The sequence below is a fragment of the Melospiza georgiana genome, chromosome 17 (genome assembly GCF_028018845.1).
Source record: "Melospiza georgiana isolate bMelGeo1 chromosome 17, bMelGeo1.pri, whole genome shotgun sequence".
Lineage (NCBI taxonomy): Eukaryota > Metazoa > Chordata > Aves > Passeriformes > Passerellidae > Melospiza > Melospiza georgiana.
The window spans coordinates 3088350-3109404 of record NC_080446.1 but is presented as its reverse complement, the minus strand read 5'-3'; the positions used below and the strand labels follow the sequence as shown (position 1 = coordinate 3109404).

Below are 21055 nucleotides of genomic sequence, written 5' to 3'. Positions count from 1 at the left end.
GCTGAGGGATCACTCGACCCCCGGCAGCCGCTGCTCCTTCACCCGGTGGCGTTTCGGGGCTGACCCGGCGACAGGAAGCACCCGCGGCTCCTCCCTGTGCCCTCCCGCTCCTCCTCCTCGCCCATGTCCATTCCAAGATGGCCGGTAAGTGGGGCCGGCGGGCGGGCGGCTCAGCCGGGGCTGCCGCCGTCCCTCCGAAACCAACCCCCTGGTATCTCTCTTCTGTTTTTTGTTTGTAGGGATCCCTTTGTATTTTGTGGATTTGCAGGATGACTTAGATGATTGTGAGTAACTGTTTTTTATTTTTCTGCTCCCTGTTCAGGCCCGCGCTCCCACCCCGGGGTCCTCCTGTCGCCCTCTTTCCCCCTCCGCATTTGCACCCCGGTGAGGGCGAGGGGAGGATTTTGTGGCAGTTCTGGCAGGTGAAGGCTCCCGGGGTGTTGGGACTATCCCCGCTGCTTCCAGTGCCCGGTGGGCTCGGTGTAAACAGCAGCTCCGGCAGCCTGGGAAAGGCGCACGGAGGGACGAGGGGATCAGCCCCGCTCCTGTTGTCAGTGGGAATTAGGATACTTAGCCCAGGGATTGCTCAGCTCAGCAAGGAGACTTTCCAAAGCTGCAGGGGCTGCGAGGACGCGTTTTCCGCTGCTCCTGCATCCCGGGGATGTGCTGCGAGCGCACCTCGGGATGAAGGGAAGATCTCCGTGCGTGCTCCGGTTGGATCGCACAAATTCGGGTCTGGGTTGGGTACCGAGCCCCGGTCCCAGAGCAGGGAACGGCTCCGTCACACACCCCGGTAGTCCCGGGCTGTGTTCCAGAGGAGCTGCACACCTGTCAGACCTGAGCCAGCCTGGTCAGCGCTGTGACTTCAGGAGATAAAGCTTTGACTGACAGTGATACGAACTCCCGATGCCTTAGAAAGCAGCTCTCTCTGTGGGGTGGCTTCCTTGACGCTTTCGATTGACTTTTCTATTTAAAAAGAAAGATGTTGCATTCCTTTCTTGTGTGAAACTTTGTTTCTCACAAGACTTTTATTGCTTGATACCGCTTGGAAATGTGAAACAGGTTGACCCATCCCACCCACCTTCCCAGCTGAGCGTGCGAAAGCTGATTTAGGAGAAAGGTGGGGAAATACTGGAATACAACTGGGTTCTAAAGTCTTTCGTTTGGAAGATGTGCAGGGATGTTGCCTCTGTGGGAGGAGCTGCTTCTGTGGAATTCTGTTGGTTGTTGCTCTCAGCCTTTGAGGTTTCTGCTTTTCCCTAGTAGGTAGCGCTGTGTAAAGTGTGAGAAGCAAAAATAAAGGCAAACTTCAAGGTTGTTTCCTTATGGGTTTTGGCCTTGGACCATCCCTGGGAGTGTTTATTGTCCATTAGTGTTCACTCCTTGGCTGTTCTGTTTAGACTGTAACAGATTTGTCTGCTAAGTTGATTAAGAGGCTTGATGCTTGTAAGGCAAAGCTTGAGTGAATAAAAATGTCCAGATAAAGACAGTTTTGCCATAAGTGGTAATTCATTAAAGAAGTTACCCATTCCAGGATGAGCATGGAAATAAATATACCTTTTAGAGATTTATGAAAATTGAACTATTTAAAAATATTCTTTGATTATGTTAGTTAATTTGACATTACCTTTAGAATTATGGAATTAAGAGCTCTGTTGTAGCAGAGTTCAGGTGTCCCATGATTAAGGTGACGTTGTCCAGAGACCAGGCTAGCAGAGAGTTCAGGGTGTATTTCAGGAAAGCCTCAGTGAAATAAATCACTGGAACTGGATTCTTACTTCCTTGAGTAAATAGGTGCAATAGTGTCATGCACAGTGAAGATCAATTGTGTTGAAACAGGAAGTCTAGGGACTTATTCTGAATATGAGAAAAAGCTGTAGTAAAATCTAGCTAAAGTCAAGTGCAGCTTAAAACTTGTTTTTCATAAAGTAATGGGTCATCTGGAAGAAAGAATTAGCTTATTTGTGCCCTTTGTGTAATTAATAAGAAAGTATTTAAAGAATTTGTTTTTCCTTCTACAAACACCAGGAGGGAAAATTACCTTCTTGAGCTGATTAAAGCATGGTGCTGGGTGCTGGTATTTACTGGTTTGTGCTGTGAAATCTGAATGGTGACACTGGGGGATGACATTGAATTGCTCCACTAGGTCCTGTGACCCTGAGTTTCTCACACCTCTGAGCAGCTTTTAAGCACAGTGAACTCAAGTTCAGCTGTGAATACTGTCACATTTATTTCTGTTTATGGGTGAACAGATTTCAAGCTCACTTTTTTGATCTAGTTAGAAGAGAAAATACTGAATAATAGATGTACCTGTGAAGGAACATGAGAATAAGAAATACTAGTTCAGTATTTGGGATTTACTTTGTAGGACTTGATGTATTCTGAAACCTGTGAGTATCCATGGTGTCCTATTTTATGGAAAAAGAAAACTAAAATTCTTGAGAGAAGACAAAATGGATTCTGCCATGATTATTTCTTACTTATGTGTAGTGAGAGTGTATGGAAAAAATGTCAGGTATTTAACTCTCAATCCTGAGCATAAGTAGTGGTGCTCTGTTTTCTCTCTGCTCTTGGAAGCACTGGGGTGTGCTTAAGAACTTCAAATGAATAATGGAGCTGCTCCATGCAGTAAAATTAAACATGTACATCATGTTTACAAGATTAGTCCCAGGTGTGGTATTGTAGTCAAAGTTAGAACTGGGATTTACTTCATTGTTGTTTGAATTGGTAGGAATTCTGCACTATTTGAAGTGAACTAATAGCTTTAATTGTTAAAGTGTTTGTAATTAGGGACAGGTGGGACCTAGGCAAAGCTAATGACAAGTATATTGATTCTAATCAGTCTTTCTTTGTGTAACAGGTGACTAAGCTCAAAAATCAGCTACTGAGTGTCTGGTCTGTGTGAATTTCAAATATATACACAATAATTGCACAGACATAAGGATGGCCAGAGTTTGTTGCAACCTCAGAAGGGAAATCTGCAATGCTGCAGACATTGCTGTGTAACTCCCCTGAGCTGTCAGGGACACAGCAAATCTGCATCTTCCCTCTCCAGCTGCTCTGACTGGGGGCAGGTCCTGGAGCAGATTTATCCCAGACAGACCTGGGCTCTGTAAATTGTTTACACTTGTGCAGAAAAATGTTTTGAACCAGACAGACCCTGCTGTAAGGAGCAGGCATGAGAAATAATAATGACCAGTGGAGGGGAAATAAGGGTGCCAGTGCAATATGTCATCATTTTAAAAAGCTGGGAATCGTTAGCATCTGTTTCCTATTGTGTGGCTGTGGGTTCACTTGTATCTGTGTGCACATTTGAAATGTCAATGTTTAATCTAACCCCACAGTTCTGTTTGTTTGAAATCTATTGGATTTGTTGAGCACGTTGTCTGCGAGAAAAGCAGTTTTTGGAGCTTCTGTAGTATTTTAACTCACCTGGGTTCCTTGGAGACCTTAAACCAATCTGCTTTTTTTTTCCCCTGAAGACCCAGATATAGCATTTTTCTCCAAGTATGTTCAGATGACTTCCTTTTTTACTGAGTTCTGTTTCTGAGAGTGTTTTGACTTTTGCTGAATAATTGGAAAGCAGGGTTTTACATAGGAAATTTGGGAACAAACTGAGGCTTGGAACAGAAGAATTTTAAACATATAAAGTCTGAGAAGAGTGGGTTTACACAAAAAAAAGCCCATAGTTGATAGGTGCAGCAGGGAGCTCCCAGCACCTCCACAAGTTCTGTGAAGCTGAAGTTTTTTCCCAAAGTTTGTGATCTGCAGTTGTGTCAGCTGAGCCCTCTTAACTCAATGCATGTGGATCCTCCACTGAAAGGGCAAAGTAAAGTGTTTAAAGCTAAGGTTTTTGGCAGTTAAATTTTAAAGCTTGGATTTACAAGTCTGTGTGCAAGTGTTATACTCAACTTCATTAGATACAGTTTAAGATGATTTTGTAAGCTGTTTGCAGTGATGTGCAATTACTTTTCTTTTAAAGAAATAGTTACTGGTTTCTTGTATTTTACATTGTAACATCTCTTGCTGACTCTTGGATTTTTTTTTTTTTTTTTTTTTGGGTTACTTTTCATGTCTTTCAAGTTGGCTTTGAAGATTATGGACCAGACTGTGATAGCATGAGGATAACAGCATTCTTGGATATTCCTGGCCAGGATAACTTAACTCCACTGGCTCGTCTGGAGAAATATGCCTTCAGTGATAATGTATTTAACAGGTAAGGGCACAGCTGGCACACCTGGTGGTGCCTGAGTGCACTGTGCATGTTAAGATGTTACTGTCTTTCATTATTCTCCCAAATACATGCCTGATGTTATTTCTATTTGAATAACTTGTAAAACACTTCCATGAAAAGAGGTTTTCAGCCTTGATTATCAAATAAGATCTCTTGATTCCATCTTTATTTTGTGGGTATTGCAATGTTCAGAGAACAGCTTGATCTGTTTTATGGTGCCAGTTACATGTGATAAGTTCCCCTTGCATCCCATCTAAGTGGCACTGGCTGGATTTTAAGGCAATTGTTGTGTTCACTCCACAGGCAAATTATTGCCAGGGGTCTTCTGGATGTCTTTCGAGATTTCAGTAACAATGAGGAGGACTTTCTGACTGTGATGGAAATAGTGGTCAGGCTCTCTGAAGATGCAGGTTTGAAAGTTTGCTTTTGTTTGTTTTTTAATTTGTGTAAGTTATTTTATGTAAATTGCAACATAGGAAATGCTGACTTCCGATTTTGAGAAGACAATGAATGAACTAAGGAAGTTGAATCATCCAGCAGGAAGATCTGTTAGTGGAAAAAGATTCATTTTTATCTCTTGGTTTTGAAATATTTTGTATGGTAAATGTTAAATAAAAGGCCTATTCTTAGTATAGGGCCTCAAGCAACATTTTTCAAGAAATTTGTTAAATTTGATTTGTTGTATTTGGTTTAAGTGGCACAGAGCAGTTTTGTGTTTTAATAGTTCTTATGCATACATTCATGGTGACTGATTTTCTACCTTGTTGTCTCATTTTATTGGATTGATTTGGGAACTGCTCCCAAGTCTCTGAACTGTGGTGATGTATGTAAGGCTACTCTGTTTTATTCAGCTTTCTTTTAAGAGCAGGCAATCTCAGTGATGCTATTTCTATGTTTCAGTTATTTTAATTTTCCTCTGTTGTGAAAACATGAAGAAAAATGCTACCTTTTTTTAAAGATACCTGATCTTCATTTCATGTTTACCAATGTAACCTGACTTGTATTTCCAGAGCCCACTGTTCGCACAGAGCTGATGGAGCAGATTCCTCCTATTGCCATCTTTCTACAGGAAAGTCGACCAAAATTCCCAACAGCATTTTTTGAATACCTTATGCCCATAGTAGTGAGGTACCTCACAGATGTTAACAATCAGGTAGGAAAAACAAACAACAGGAGTTGAATCCTTGGAAAATTGTGTGGTTCAGTGAATTTAAGGCATGAGAAAGGATAAGAGAAAATTCCATGTTGGTTGATATCTGGCTGTTATGTACTGCTCTGTGTTTATTGGTTTCAGTACATTCTGCTAGGGAGGTCTGATTTTTTTTTTTTTTTTTTTGTATTTTTGGTTTTTGTTTTTAGTACTTCCCTTAGCAGATAGATAATGGGAGACTTCAGGATTTGTCTGACAGCACATGGACAGAATCTGTTACTGGAGTCATGACTTGAAAACTCTGTCTTCTACTTCATCTTTTATCTCATTTTCAGAATGTGATGAAATGCCATCTAATGATTGTATTAAACTTTAGTATTTGTTACTAATTCCTTATGATAATAGAACTAAGACTTTTTTTCTGGGTTTGTTTTTTTTTTTGTGTCCATTCAAAGCATAGAGGCTTTTGTGGTTCTTGTATCTGTAAATGTTGTTTTTATAGTGACAGACTGGTTTTGTGTGTTTGTTTATAGGTCAGAAAGGCAGGCCAGGAAGCACTGCTGATTCTGCTGGAACAAGATCTTGTGGCTCAGAGTGACATTGAAAATAAGGTGTGTCCAATTCTGCTGGACCTCTCTGCCCCTGACAGTGATGATGAGTACAAGGTGGAAGCTGTCAATGTAAGTTGATAACATTAATTTATAGTGGTGATTAAGATGAGGTCCAGGAATAGTGCTGACATTAAAAAAGTAAGCCATCAAACTCTGTGTTTATTCAGTAAGATGTTTGGATTTTTACTTTAACAAAGCAAGTCTTTAATTTTTATTCTGCATTTTTGAAAATATCAGATTTAAAGAGACCATCTTTATGCTTCAGGATGCCAAATGATGTCAAAATAGTAGCTGAATAGCTTTAAAATACAATTGGTCCTTGGCAGCCTTTTTTAAAATTCTTGTTAGGATTGTTACATTCCCCAGAGTGTTCTTTACATTTGCTTTACCAGGTTTCACAGTAATGTTGTGGAAATGTGACCTGATCTCTGTTCTGAAGTGTTCTGAAAAAAACATTGCCTGGTGACTTTCAAGAAACCAGTTGACTCCACAGAAAAGTGCTGGTGTGTAATTACATTTCAGCATGGATATCTGACACTTGACCTGTAAAATATTTTACCAGCTAGATTTTCCTCTTCCTTGTTTGGGAGTTGGGAATTGCTTAGGCAATTTTCCAGGATGACATCTGAGCACCAGATGCCTTTTAGGAGTTTGAAAATTTGTAGGAAAGTCCTTGAATGGTCTCTTCCTTAGTTGTTGAGCATTCTATTACAAGGACAAGCATTCCTAGAAAGGAATAAAGCTTCTTTTTTGTGAAGGTAGAAAGCTTCAATGTTTTTTTAAAAATAAAACCAGAAAGATGGGGACTGTAATCTGATGATGTTTGTGTAAGCATTAAACCCCTGGTGCATCAGAGCCCCTCACTTTCTCCTTTTGCAAACACAAGAATTACAGCTGAAAGGAAACACCCAAACCAAAGCACATGATTTTCACAGCAGAAACATGGTTTGTGTTGGTAGAGGAAACTGATGGTTCCTCAGAGAAAGCTGAATTAAGGAGCATGTTGCTAACTTCCTTTACACTGTTAACTCCTAAAATTCTGTTCATCATTCCTGCAGAGTGTGCAGTGGCTCACATAAATAACTCATTTTTCTTGCACTCCCTTTTTTGTCTCCTGCTGTATGGCAAACTTCTATTTTATTGTGGTATCTGAGCCTATAGAGCTGGGACTGTGCACTTTAGGTATCTGAGCTGTTCAAGACCAATCTCTTATTGCATGCTGAAGCTTGGGATGTTTCTAATATGCTTCAAGAATGTGGTTTTTATAAGATCCTTAGTGCAATGGAGCTTTTTTCTTCATACAAAATGCCAGTGTTTGCACATTGCAAACACCTTGAAAACAAATCTATTAATAAAAAGTCTATTTAAATCAGATAAAGACAAGGAGTTAAATGCAGAAATGTTATGTTCTGGCATATAATGATTGAAAGTAAAGCTGTGTTTGTGCTTTACATAAAACAGGTGTATGGAAATACAAATAATGTGTAGCAGTTTCATCTGTTTGATTGTAATCACTGTCTTGCTCTCTGAGGTAATTTTTAGGAGGAATATTTGGCTGTGCTTAAAAGCTTAATAATTTTCTTCTCCTTACTCATATTCCTTTCCTGATTTTCAGATAATCTGTAAAATGGCTTCAATGTTGAGCAGAACAACAGTTGAGCACATGCTGCTCCCTCGTTTCTGTGAGCTGTGCAGTGATGGGAAATTGTTCCAAGTCCGAAAGGTTGGTGTGTGTCAAGCCCAAAACCAGCTGACAATGAGTTTGTACTGCTGCTCAAATGCTTTCCTGCATAGTTTAGTTATAACTCTACCTGATGGACTTTCAAAGCACCTGGAAGAGAAGTTTTGATTTATTGACATGGTTCTAGTTTCTGTGCCTCAGTAAGGAACAGACTTTGGCCAGTAGGTCGGGTCCAGTAGTTAAACTGATAACTGGTCTTGCACATTTAATAGCTTTGCACAATGTTTTTTTGTAAGCTGCTGTGCTTGATTATAGGATAGTAGCAACTTTTATAATTTCTAGCATCTTATTTCAAAATTCAGAAGTAATGGACATTTGAGAAATCCTTCCTTTAAAAAGAAATTTGTTATTATTGAAAGGAGAAATCCCCAAAGTGTAAGACTTACTTTAACTCATGTTTGAGTACAAAAGGAAACTTGTAGCATAAGAAGTATTAAAATACTTGTGTAGACTTAAGGGTCACACCAAGCTGCAGCTTAGTTTGCAATATAAGCTGCACTTGCTGGAATTTGAGCTGCTTTTAGTGCCTTCTAGATAAGCACAGGGAGTGACTAAAATGTGTTTGAACACAGCTCTATCTTAAATTATTTCAGATTTTGCCAACATCTTTTTCTGAGGGGATGTCCCTTTTGCCTTAATGAGAGCTCTGTAGTGGCCTGTAAATGGCACGAACTTGAGACCTTGATTAAACCTTGCTTCAGCAAAGCACTTAAGCCACCTTGAGCCAGGGTAGTGCTGTCAGTACACCTAAGTCCTGACCCTGGTATCATGTTCTGGCCTGCTTTGGCTTTGACAGCTGTTGCTCAAAGTGATTTAAACTTTCATGGGGGCTTATTGTCCCTTCTGGTGGTTACTGGAGCAGATGATGCTCCTCATGCAGAAACCTTTATTGCTATTGATCCCAGAGGCATGTGGTGTATGGACACTTGCTCCAGTGACTCTTTGTTTGGATGAGTTAATGTTACATGATGCAGTTACAGGCCTGAAATTGGAAGAGTCAAAACATGTGCAGTTGTTTGATGGGATAAATAATGCATGGTGGAGTTGATAATCAAACTAATGCCCTTGAAAGAGACACAGTGTTATTAATGACTTGTTATTTCTTAGATTTGTGCAGCTAATTTTGGTGACATCTGTAACGCAGTTGGGCAAGAAGCCACTGAAAGACTGCTGGTATGTAAAAACCAAATCAATTTGCAAGACCTGTATTTCTCAGTTCAGAAAGTTTAATAATGAGTTCCTTTATTGTCTTCTCTATAAATTAATCAGTGTGCATGCATTTTTTAATTGATTTGGCTGAGGCCTTGGTTGCAATTACACAGCAAAACTGGGAATTAAGAGAAATGCAAAGTTCTTCCTTTGCAAAACATGTTTAACAATGTAATTGACAGCAGATATATATATACACACATTTATGTATGCTCACATGTTGTAGAATTACCACTTTTATTTTTTCCTGAACTAGATGATCATCAATTCAATTATGATTTCAGGGAAAACTTGCCATTAATAATTCTTTCTATTCTTCCTTTCTGCAAATAGTTGTGTACATATTCCTAATGGAGTAAGTGACAGACAGATGGGTTTTTTCCAATTCCTTTAATTAGTGTATGCATTTAACCTGTCCCTGTTTCTTCTGTTCTTTACTTATTGTCTCCAGTTTTCAAACAAATACTTTGATATTACTGCAGTCTTTGTTTAGTCTTTAATTGGTTTTGGATTGGTGTTTTTTGGCAGATTCCCAAGTTCTTTGAGCTGTGTTCTGATAGTGTGTGGGGAATGAGGAAGGCTTGTGCTGAGTGCTTTATGGCAGTGTCTTACACCACGTCCCCAGAGGTTCGCAGGAGCAAACTGTCCCCACTGTTCATCAGCCTGATCAGTGACACCTGCAGATGGGTGAGTAACTCCCTCTGGACTGGATGCCTCCTCCCAGGCACATCCTAAACAAATAATGGACACCTTTAGTAGTGCTCTGAAGTGCATTTGCTGAGAGCAGAGCTTCATGTGCTAAAAACTAATCTCTAATGAGACAGTTTCTTATGTTTCTTCTCTCTCAACAGTTTATAAATTTAAATACTCTTCTGAGAAAAGGTTGCTTGTGTTAAATAGATGAGTTGAAGTAAACAGATGTCCTTCAAATTTATAACTCCCAAAAGATTTCTGTATAGTGATTGTAGATACATGCATAGGTGTATCACCCTTTGCTTAAGTGGCACTTACTTGGTAATTGGTTATAGTTGGTATTAAATGAAGCTGTTATATTAAGAACACATTGGTTCTTACTGAAAATAGCACCAAATTTAGATTTTTCAACTCTGTGAGACTTGCACGAAGCTTGACTGTTGCTCTCACACCACCACAGGTTCGTCAGGCTGCTTTTCAGTCTCTTGGCCCATTTATTTCTACCTTTGCAAACCCTTCAAGTGCTGGTCTGTACATTCGAGAGGATGGGACACTGAGTATCCGACCACCAGCACAAGATGTGAATTCCAATCCCTGTCAGCCAAGCAACAATATCACTGTGATGTCTTCCAGTGCCAATGCTGCACTGTCCAGGTAAATCCTGGGAAAGGTGGGATGTAGTGGAAGGGGTTAAAAAAAGGGGGTTTTGTTGTTTGGCAAAGCTAAAAATTCAATTTGAGAATGCAGTTCCAGAAAAGGTCTGAAGAGTGAGATCACCCATTGGAGTGTAAACCAGATTATTGAAAAATTCACTTTGGCTTCAGGAGGGCAAAGGGATAACTAGTGAAGTAAAGCATAGTGGTAACAAATTCTGTCTTTCTTTAGAGAAAAGCTTCTGTTGTTGCTGCTGTCTCTTATGAAGTGTTTAACTGAGAACTTCTTGTTACAGAGTACTTAAAATTTACTTTCAATAACTTTGTTTCTAGCTCAGAACAACCAATGGAAATCAAACCAGAATCATCGACTGAGGGGACTTCAGCAGAAGTTCATACAAAGCTCTCTGAGGACCTAAATAAAAATTTATTGGAACAAAGTTCAGATTGTTGTGCCAGCCCAGGAGAAGATGTGTCTGGCTTGTGTCAGGGTGACAAAGCTGCTGCTGGTGGCTCTGAAGGCACGAAGGAGAGCAGCGTTCCGGGGCTGGGCTCGGGGCTGCCGCCTGCCGAGGACGTGTTTAACACATTCCTGTACTGGCGCCCTCCTCTGCCCGACATCAGTCAGGACCTGGAGCTGCTGCAGTTCAAGGCTGACAAGCACAGCGATGGCTGCTCTGGGCCATGCAATAACTGTGTTGCTAGCAATGAAATAAAAAAGGTTCTAGAAAGCTTACAGGAGCACATAGATGATCCAGATGTTCAAGGTGGGACTCTGACAGTAAAACTGTGTTTTGTCTGAGCAGGCTTTCTGGCCTTTACAAAACACTTGACTGCATTTTAATTAGCTTGATCTTCATAGGGTGATGAACCTACCTTGAGTAGTAAATTATAGTAGAAGGTTATGTAACAGCTTTTTTCATAAGACCTAAATTATTTCTAGAGCAACTGGGGAATTGTTCCTGGCTTCTGTTTGCATAAAAATAAATTGATTTAAAGACAAAAGGGAAAACAGCTTGTTAAAGACAGTTTTAACAGGTTTTGAGTATTGTAGATACTGTGGGTTTAGTGACAGTGCTACCTGTTACAAGCTGAATTCATCTAATATTGGCTGACTGAGAATGGCCCTCATTTCCAGTTCTTCCTCCTTACCCACCTGAAACAGGCCCTTTGGCCTGATAGTGGGATCTGTGCTTCATGGACCAAATCCTTCTTGTCATCCATAGCCAGCTCAGTTTCTTGTTTTCACCAAGTCTCTGGAGTGCTCTGCAGTAAAATGCCTTATCTTTCCAAGAGCAAATGTTTGCTAATGCAGCATTTGTGTGCAGCTCCTACTGGGTTACCTTTTCTCTTTTCAGATGAGTTAATTACAAGTTTAATGCCTTTAAATGCAGAAAGGAGACTAAATAACCAGCTTTTACTTTCTACAGCTCAGGTCCAAGTGCTGTCTGCTGCTCTCAGAGCCGCTCAGTTTGATTCTGTTGGTGACTGTGACACCAAAAAAATGGAAGAAAGTGGTGACCATCTTCAGAACAAAATGATTTTGGATGAAACAGTGGTTTCAGATGCTGCCTGCAAGCAGGTGCAGGGGGACACTCTTTCATCCCCTGCCTCCCAGGGTGACATCAGTGACCAGTCAAGCACCAGTGTGCTGAAAAGCACAGTAAGTACACCTTGTGCTCCATGTCTGAGCTGTGTGGGGTTATGTAGTCCTGGCATAACTGATCCACTTTTGATCCAAAGCCTTTGAACGTTACTAGACCAAGCTATCATATTCTACTTACTCTAATTAACAAAAGAAAAGCCATTAAGGGTTATCATTTCTGTTTGCACACAAATGACCCAGGAGGTAAAGATTTGCAGTAGTCTTGTGCAAGTTTTTTTTCTGATTAAATTCTGTTGAATATAATTTGTTAATTTCAAGAATAAAAACTATTTAAAAGTAACCATCCAAAATGTGTATGAATGTTAGGTTTGAGATGTTAGATTGCTTTCTTTAGGAGTAAATCTTAACTACTGCTGCCCTTGTTGCTGCTACAATCTGTTTGCCTCAGTGTGCAACTGTTGTCTTTTTGTACTTGCATAAACACACTGAACAAGGCTCTGCCTGTGCAGGGCTGTTCTGAATCTGAGCTCTGTTGTTCTGCACTGTGATGCTTTGAAATAGCCCAAACACCACCAAATCTCCTTCATTTCACTACCTGGTACCTTCTTTTACAGGACTCAGAGGAACAACACAGAGGAACCAGTGTCTTTTTGAGGAAAGAGCAAGAAAATCCACCATTTGAAGATGACAAGTCAAAATTACAGGTGATTAAAATGGCATCTAATGGATTTAGTGGAGTGCTGGAGTAATTCATCTTACCCTTAATGCAGTGATACCTTGTGCAATGGATCAGCTGCAGAATGTGAAGGAATGCTCCAGAATTCAAGGAGAGCCCTGGTTTAGATGGGAAAATTAGCAACATTCTGTTGCCTTTTTGGTGCCTTAGAGGCAACCTGTGCAAGCAAGGTAGGCACTGTCTGCTCTGTCACTGATTCTCTGTTTGGCATCACCATAGAAGGAACTTTGAGCTTGGTGGGTGCAAGGTGCTGATAAAGCTGTAATGACTGTTCCTTGCTGACTGCTCTGTCCTGATGAGAGGATAAATAACCACTGGAGCATGTACCCCTGGTGAGGGTAACACACAGGGGGTGCTGTCTCTTGTGTTTTGGTGCTGGCTGATGGGTAGCACTGTAGCACAGCAGCTGTATTTTCTTTCTGCTCTTAAATGGAAGTGTGTCTGTCTGTAGGACATCATCCCCCAGCCTTTACTGGACCAGTACCTGTCCATGACTGACCCTGCTCGGGCCCAGACTGTTGACACTGAGATTGCCAAGCACTGTGCCTACAGCCTGCCTGGGGTGGCCCTGACACTGGGCAGGCAGAACTGGCACTGCCTCAAGGACACCTATGAGACACTGGCTTCAGATGTACAGGTAAGAAAAAAAAGTTTGTAACAAAAATCAGAATTTTGAGGAGGAGATTTTTTTCTTCAGTCTGTACTGTAGTTATAAGATCACATAATTTCATATAGAGGAATAAATGTGCACTAAAAATGCAAAATTCCAGATTTAAAGCAGACTTCATAAATATGATTAACATTTCTCCTAGCCCTGTTTGTCCTGCTCTCAGCCCTCACCCAGGGGTAGTTGAAAAGCTTGTTTGTTGTAGTCCTGGTGCCTCACGGTTCCTTGCTGCCCGTTTGCAGTGGAAGGTGCGGCGCACTCTGGCCTTCTCCATCCACGAGCTGGCTGTGATCCTGGGGGATCAGCTCACAGCTGCTGACCTGGTGCCAATTTTCAATGGCTTCCTGAAAGACCTGGATGAAGTGCGAATCGGTGTCCTCAAACACCTCTATGACTTTCTGAAGGTAGGAAAATGTAATAAATTTCTCAACATGAAATTTTTTCTGACTCCATTTTATGAAGAGTTTTTGAATGACCTGTGCATGTCTCAGTATCTAATCAATGTTTAGTTTTTCACCACGCTACCATTTTGTGTGTGTGCCTCTATTCCTTCTTTTAAAGTGCCTTGCTTCTCTTTTCTCCATATCCCAACAAAATACCAAGCTGAAAACCCTTTGTAAATGTGGTTGTAAATGCTGCTGCCTGTTGTAAACTGGGAGAATTGGCCCAGTAGCAATTTGTGTTTGGGGCTGGGAGAGAAGAGAGCAGATCCTGGTGGGCTGCTGTGGAATGCACACAGATCCTCAGCTTTTGGTTCCTCACTCTCATATCCAGAGATGGTGCTTTGGGTGTTGCTAAAGGGATGACTTCTTGTACTTTGGACGTCACTTGTGTGTGTCCAGGCACTCAGCTGACTGTGCACAGCTTTTAGGGAGCACCTTGTGATTGGTCACTGGCTTTCAAGTAGGAAAATGCACATTGGTGTGAATAGTGACACACCAGAGAACTGCAAGTCTGAAGTTTTATCAGTTTGATACCAGTAATGTTTTTCCTTTAGCTACTTCATGCAGACAAAAGGAGGGAGTATCTTTACCAGCTGCAAGAATTTGTGGTGACTGATAACAGCAGGAACTGGAGGTTTCGTTACGAGCTGGCAGAGTATGTAATTTTGTTAACTTCTGATTTTTAATCTGTATTACTAACTTGGAAATAAGTAATTACATTCAGAAGTTAGCACATCTAGATTAGAAGCTAAAAGTTCACAACCTTTCTTTAGGAAGAAAAAAGCCACTGGCTGTTAGGGTTATCTGGGGGGAGTTGAGGGTGTTTGGGATTTTTGATTTTTTTTTTTTTTTCTTCATGAGTTGTGTTGTAATGTATGACTAAAATGCCTGTGATTTACTAAAATGGAGATCTGGTTCACTTGCAGGTGATGAAATATGACAATATGATAGATAGTATTCAGTGAGAATTTATTAGTTCAAGACTCTTGCAAAAACTAGTGACATGCATGTAAAAATGTTTTTAATGTGTAGGAAAGAAAAATCAGTTCTTAAAAAATAGGTTGGTTTTTTTTGGTACTTCTATAAGACTGGGTATATAAACAGAAGTAGATTAACATCCTGCAGTTGTTTTTCTACAAGCCCTGTAGATATTTGCAGCACCATTGTAGCCATAGTTTGCAGATGAAGTCTGATCTTTGTTTATTTTGTTGCTGTGTTTGGCCTGTTGAGGACTTGCTCTCCCTTTGTAGTTTGGCACAACAAACTCTCAGTGGCACAGAAGTTACACAGCAGCTCCCTGAGCCCTGGTGGGGAGCTGCCACTGCCTGGGCTCTGTGTGGCTGCTGCTTCTGTGGCTGGACTGAGTTCTGGGTGGTTCTGTGATAGGAATTGTTTTCTGGAATGTAGATTTCTACACTGAGGTAAATATTCAGTGTCTGCTTTGCAAGAATATCCAGGGTATTGGTTTGAAGCTGGAAAAGGCTTCTCATGCTTCTGTTTGTAGCTTTTCCTTATTCTTTTGGCTAATGTTGATACACTGGTACATGTAGGTTGGATCACAGTTTCTCTGGGCCTCCCTGATGGATTAAAGCCTGTACCTGTAACAAGTGAAGAGAAGAACAAACTGCCCAAGGGCTCTGTAGTAACCCTGGTGCTTTGGTGCTCCTTCCCCACCTGTGAGAGCTGGTGAATGGCAGCAGGCTGGTGCTGCACCTGGTACAGTGATGGTTTCCTTTGTGTTCCAGGCAGCTGATCCTGATCCTGGAGCTCTACAACCCCAATGATGTCTATGACTACTTAAGGCACATTGCACTGACTCTGTGCTCCGATAAAGTGTCAGAAGTTCGGTGGATCTCCTTCAAACTGGTAGGGGATGTAGTTCACTTCCTGGCAGGAGAGCAGCAAAATGGTCCTGCAGAGGGTACCTGAAATCATTGTGTTTTCAGACAGTAGGGTGAATAGGGATGTTTTGATAAACACAGGAATCAATGTGGAAAAAAGTGAAGTGGAAAGTTTATAAAATATTTTGAGTTGTCTGACTGCCACAGATGCTGAAATTTTTCTCTGTGGTTGTATGTGAATGAGAAATCCTTTGAAGTGAATGAAAGCCAGTATATGTGAATTGGAAAACCTTCCTCCATTCTGTGGAAAAAAAAAAAAAAACACAACAAAACACAGAACAACCAACTACTGATCTTTCCTCAGAGTTAATTTAATTTGTTATGAAGCCTACAAGCAGAGCTGACTACATTGAATACGGTGTTCCTTGTAGAATTCAAACGACATGATGGCTTTTTAAGTCTAAGGGCTGAAGTTTCATTTGTTCTTTTTGTTCCCCTCCTTTTCCCATTGCTCTGGCTCACAGGTTGTAGCAATACTGCAGAAGTTCTATGCCAACAGTGCCAATGCCCTGGGACTGAATTTCATCAATGAGCTCGTGGTGCGGTTTCGCCACTGCTCCAAGTGGGTTGGGAGACAAGCCTTTGCCTTCATTTGTCAGGTTGGAATATTGTCTCTCTGTGTTTCTATGTGTACATTAAATGTGGGGCTTTGCAGCATGTGGGCAAGGCTGGAATTTGACTCACAGTTTTTTTGGTTATTTTTGGTTTGGTCAGAGTCAGTGTGGTCTCAGTGCTGGCATCTGGTTGTCCCAGCCCAGGCTGGATCCCTGCCTGGGTCTGTGCTTCCAGCTGCCACAGCTAGTCCTTGGAATATCTGCTATCCCAGAGGCAAACAGAGATGCATGGCCAAGGATCAAACAAGTGTTAGGCTAAAGGATCATCACAAGAGCTCCTCACACCACCAACGGGTGCTGGATGCCAGGAGCCATTTCCCTCTTGACTGCCACCACTCACCCCCTCCAAACCAAAAATGCTTACTTGGGTAGCAGTGAGGAGCAAGGGTTGGGCATTCAAAGGGAAAAGGGTGATGACAGGCAAGAGAGCAGCGTTTCTTAAAACATTCTTGAAAGAAATTAATCTGCTCTTTCTGGCCTATCTTTGGCTGAAATTCAAAATGGTGAGACACAGGGTGAGGTGTTCTCATTCAGAGCTTTTTTAACAGGCCAAATTAAGGACAAGGTGGAAAGAAACTGAAGGAATGGCAAATAGTGTATTTTTAACATAAATCTTGCTTTTTCTGTTGTGTGTTTGTCTCATAGGCTGTAGTAGAAGAGGAGTGCATGCCTGTGGACCAGTTTGTTGAACACTTACTCCCCAGCCTTCTAAGCCTTGCATCAGATCCTGTGCCCAACGTCAGGGTGCTGCTGGCCAAGGCTCTCAGGCAGACACTGCTGGAGAAAGGTGTGGTCCTCCATTCCCTTGGAAAGATCCAGCACCTCGGGCTCTCCTCTGGAGCACAGCTCTTGCAGCTCAGTCGGTGCAAGGCTGTAAAACAGAGCCACGCACTGAAATCTAGGATTTAGATTCAGATTTGAGAGCGCTGGAGTGGCTCTGCAGCCCCGGAAGGTGGGATGGGATGGGATGGGATGCTCATCCCGAGGGGGCCGGAGCTGCCTCGGCCGTGCCGCAGGTGCCGAGCGGCCCCACACGGGGGCACTGCGGCCCCGCGAGCCGCCCGAGGCAGCTCTGCCTGCGGCTCCAGCCTCCTGAACGCCCCTCGGGGCTCTTCTGGTGAATCTCGGGTCTAATTTCTGTCCTGCCCTCTGATTATTCAGAGGAAGAAGCACAGAAATCTCCTATCTTTTTGTCAGAATAAAGTATGGAAAATGTTTGGAATGTGTTGTACAGTAGCAGTTTCCTGTTGCTCATTGATACATTTCTATTTAGGGCTTGGCAAAAAAGTTTATCTTAGAGGTATTTAAGTAGCTAATAAGATGAATCAGAAGCAGCATATTTCTCTTTCTCTGTCAGCTTCCTTAGTTTCCTGTGGTCTCTGTAAGGAGACTGTAAGCTGGATAAACTGCCCCAGATGGTTTTGGCATTCTTTGTATTTCTGCACTACTTATACTCTAGGGTTTATTCCTTTGGATTTGATTAAAATTGTCTTTTTTCTCCTCTTATTCCAGCTTATTTTAAAAGTGTTGGCAATCCTCATCTAGAAGCTGCAGAAGAAACCATTCTAGCCCTGCAGTCTGACAGAGATCAAGATGTGTCTTTCTTTGCCACCATAAAACTGAAACAGGATAACAGGGACAATATCACCATTGAAAAACAATAAGGAGTTGTTGTGCAGTGAAGGCTGAACAGCAGGATGGTTTTTCACCTAGTTTCTGTTAGTGTGAGTAATGAGGACAGACAAGGTGGGTTTTGTTACCTATTTGAGCAGGAAAGGGGGTGTTGAGAAATGTTGCAGTCTCCATTTCATGACCTTGTTTCATCTGCAGCGGTGTGTTTGATTCCTGTGAGTAATTCCTTCCTTTTGGTTTTCCCTCTATAAATGGAGGTGATAACTCTGACCTCACCTGCACCTCAGTACTGTCTCTAAAGTCTTACACCACACTCTGTGTTTAAGCATAATTGGAATTTACATTTCATTTTTTAACAAAATATTTCTGTTAGTACAAGTTTGCTATAAGCTTAAAAAGATTGCTAAATCTTAAAACCTGATTGTAGCAAACTTTCCTGAAGCTGTTCTTTCCTCACTTTTATTATAATCTTTGTAGTGTTCCACCTACTGCATTTATTTGAAAAAAAAAAGTGTATATATGTGAATAGTTTTGAATTGTAACAAAAAATTATGAAGAACTTAATTCTGTATCAGTGGGAATAGCTCAAAAATCATTTCATTTTTAAAGTAGGTTCACTGCTAGAATTAAGCATTGGTTGGTCATTTTTGTGTGTGATACTTTTCAAAGTACAGAGAGCTCAAGATTCTTTGTATATTGTGAGGTTTCCATTAATTTCTTCCTTCTGAGCTATACCCTTACAGTGCTAACAGATCATAACAGCAACATTTCTGAGTGCCCTTGCAGGTGTTACAGGTCAGGTTTTGTTGCTGCTGCCTCTCCCAGGAGCAGGCAGAATGGAGAGCTCCTAAGTGGAAAATTCCTCCTCTGCCCCAGCAAAGGTCACTTGAGTGGAGAGATTCAGTTCTGCATCAGGAGCTGTACAAGGGAATTACAGAGAGATGCAGGCCTGGGTCTGTGTGTTCTACATGCACACCTCATTTAACAAACACCTTTTAACCTGCCCACTGCTTAAACCCCAAACAGCTTTTCCTAAGAAACAAAGGAGCTCTAAATTCTGCAAAACCCCAGTGGGGAAATGTTCAGGGGAAAGGTGGTGCCACAGTTGGCTCTGCAGCCTCTGTGGGTTGTAGGGCAAGCTCTGGGGCAAACACCAAGTCAGACATGTGAGGTGAAGTGGGATGGCTCCTGTCTGTTGGAACAGGGGCTTGGAAGAAAGAGCAGAATTGTTAGTCAAATTGGCCTCAGAAAAATTGTAAAGCCTATACTTCTGCTGGACCCTGTCTTCTTTTGGATCCCAAATCTGCAATAATGTGGGTCCTGGAAAAAAAACAGTCTTTTTTTTATTGTGGATTGAAACTTTGTCCAGCTCAAAAACTAATGCTTAAACACTAAAGAAATGCTTTCATGTGATAACAGTTACTTTCTTTCTGAGAGCAGAGTCCTTTCTCCTCAGCAGACCTGTAAATATTCACCCTTATTTCATGTTCCATAGTAAGTAGTTCACATGGGGGAAGGTTTTCAGAAATACCTGTTCTGGTTTTGTTTGAATGTGGCAATACAGTGAGTAGGTTCCTCAGCTGAGTTCTGTATTTTGGGAGGGCTCACTTTTGTGTGAGTTAACCAGTCATGTATTATATAATATGTACAGTATTTGTAGCAAATTGTTTTCTTGAAAGATCACAAAATGCTGTTTGGAAGTTGCAGGCAGAAATACACCACTGCTATTGCAGCAAACAGTGTAAACTCTGCAATATTCTACATTTAATTTTTTACAGTTTTTTTTATAATTTAAAACAAATGCTTCTTCAGTACAGACTTTTTATGATTACAATTTCTTAACAAAAAGACCCCTCAAATTAATTTTTTCTAGTTCTAATATCTTTTCCTAATGCTGGCATTATACTGATATTTTCTAACAGTTCAGATTTTCTAAAGCCTTTCTGACAAGGTTTCACTTCTGTTTTTTATTATCAGTTCATTAAATTTCTCAGCACAGATTTTTTTAAGTGTGTGTATATGTAAGTATGTTTGAAATAACTGTATATAAATGAAATACCCTGAACATTAACCCAAGCCAGGTTGCTGTTTGTCAGATCACCTTCAATAATTCCTTGACTTGCAATAATCCACTGGGAAACACAAGCTTCCATAGGGTTTAGCATGTTTGGTTAGTGTTCAGTAGGAGTTTTTAACTAGGATGTGTGTCAAGGGTAAGCCACCAGCTATAAAAGTTCACTAAAAGGCTGAACAAAGTTCTTTGTTTTTTAACAATATTTTGGTACCTCTCTGGCTCCCAAATTCAGGTTGGTTTTGAACAAGGTGATTTCAGTCAGGTGTTTAAAACCTCCTGTTACACTCCACAGTTGCATGTTGTCCTAATGGGGGCCAGCATAGCTCTGGGATGGGATTTCTGTAGACAATGTGCAGGTCTGTGACCCAGATTTACCCTCTGCAAGTTTGTCCTTTTGGTTTAGTTTTAAACTAGAAATTATTTCAGCATGACTAAAGGCTGCACTTTGTCTTGTCTAGACAAATGTATGCAATGAGTGTGTTCACGTGCAGTTCTCTGGGTTAAATTATGCAAAAATATGTATTTAAAAAGCCAGGTGGAGCAAAGTTAGGTAGTCCATCCACTTGCACAGCAGCAGTAAGGACATCACTTTTCAGCATTTCCAGCTAAGGAACATGACAATAACAGTAGTTGGTGCAATATTGCTGGGATGCTGTAGGGAATGAGCCAGCACTTGTGATCCAAAGCATGTTGGTCATGTTGTTCAGGTCTGAGCCTCCTCGTGGCCCTGGTGGGATGGGCATGTGGCAGCTGTGTCACTGCACCGTGGTGTTCAGAGCCCAGTTAAGTGGGGACACTCTGGAAGTGCCACCCATTTGTCAGAATAAAGAATCTATGTAACTTTCTATTTGTATTTATCTCAATAAATCCTGTGACTGTTTTATAAACCACCTTGTGGTAACTGATTTTTGCTGTGGGTGAGATGTGAGTGCATTTCTTGGTTAATGAAACCTCTCCTGGGTGGAAGCACTGTTGTCTGCCAAACCAGGGCTGAATGTGCAATTCCTTGTGCTGTGTAGTAAAAGAATCTTTAAAATCTGCCATCAGTTGATGGAACTTTCTCTACCTGTAGGGATATGGAACTTGCAGGG

The 21055-nt window shown here is 41.3% G+C and overlaps 1 protein-coding gene across 2 annotated transcripts; it reads left to right on the top strand.

Annotated features, from left to right (window-relative positions):
* The first annotated feature begins 63 nt into the window (after positions 1–63).
* LOC131090923 (serine/threonine-protein phosphatase 4 regulatory subunit 1-like) lies at positions 64–20854 on the top strand. 2 transcript variants are annotated; one of them, XM_058036597.1, is made up of 20 exons: positions 64–144; positions 240–284; positions 4084–4216; positions 4538–4644; positions 5245–5387; positions 5918–6064; positions 7611–7718; positions 8844–8909; positions 9474–9632; positions 10099–10292; positions 10625–11058; positions 11722–11954; positions 12512–12601; positions 13085–13270; positions 13543–13704; positions 14298–14398; positions 15489–15609; positions 16109–16243; positions 16904–17045; positions 17771–20854. In XM_058036597.1, exons 1-20 carry the CDS (start codon positions 138–140, stop codon positions 17920–17922), a joined length of 2865 nt encoding a protein of 954 aa, XP_057892580.1. In that variant the 5' UTR covers positions 64–137; the 3' UTR covers positions 17923–20854. The 2 variants fall into 2 exon arrangements, with proteins under 2 accessions (XP_057892580.1, XP_057892582.1); XM_058036599.1 differs by lacking the exon at positions 240–284 and having other exon boundaries at positions 70–144.
* The last annotated feature ends 201 nt before the right edge of the window (positions 20855–21055 follow it).

What these genes read in the sequence shown, in the direction of transcription:
- LOC131090923 (XM_058036597.1), top strand. An exon ending in CACTGGCTTCAGATGTACAG is followed by an intron (nt 13,271 to 13,542) that starts GTAAGAAAAAAA and finishes GCCCGTTTGCAG; the next exon opens with TGGAAGGTGCGGCGCACTCT. An exon ending in GGTGGATCTCCTTCAAACTG is followed by an intron (nt 15,610 to 16,108) that starts GTAGGGGATGTA and finishes TCTGGCTCACAG; the next exon opens with GTTGTAGCAATACTGCAGAA.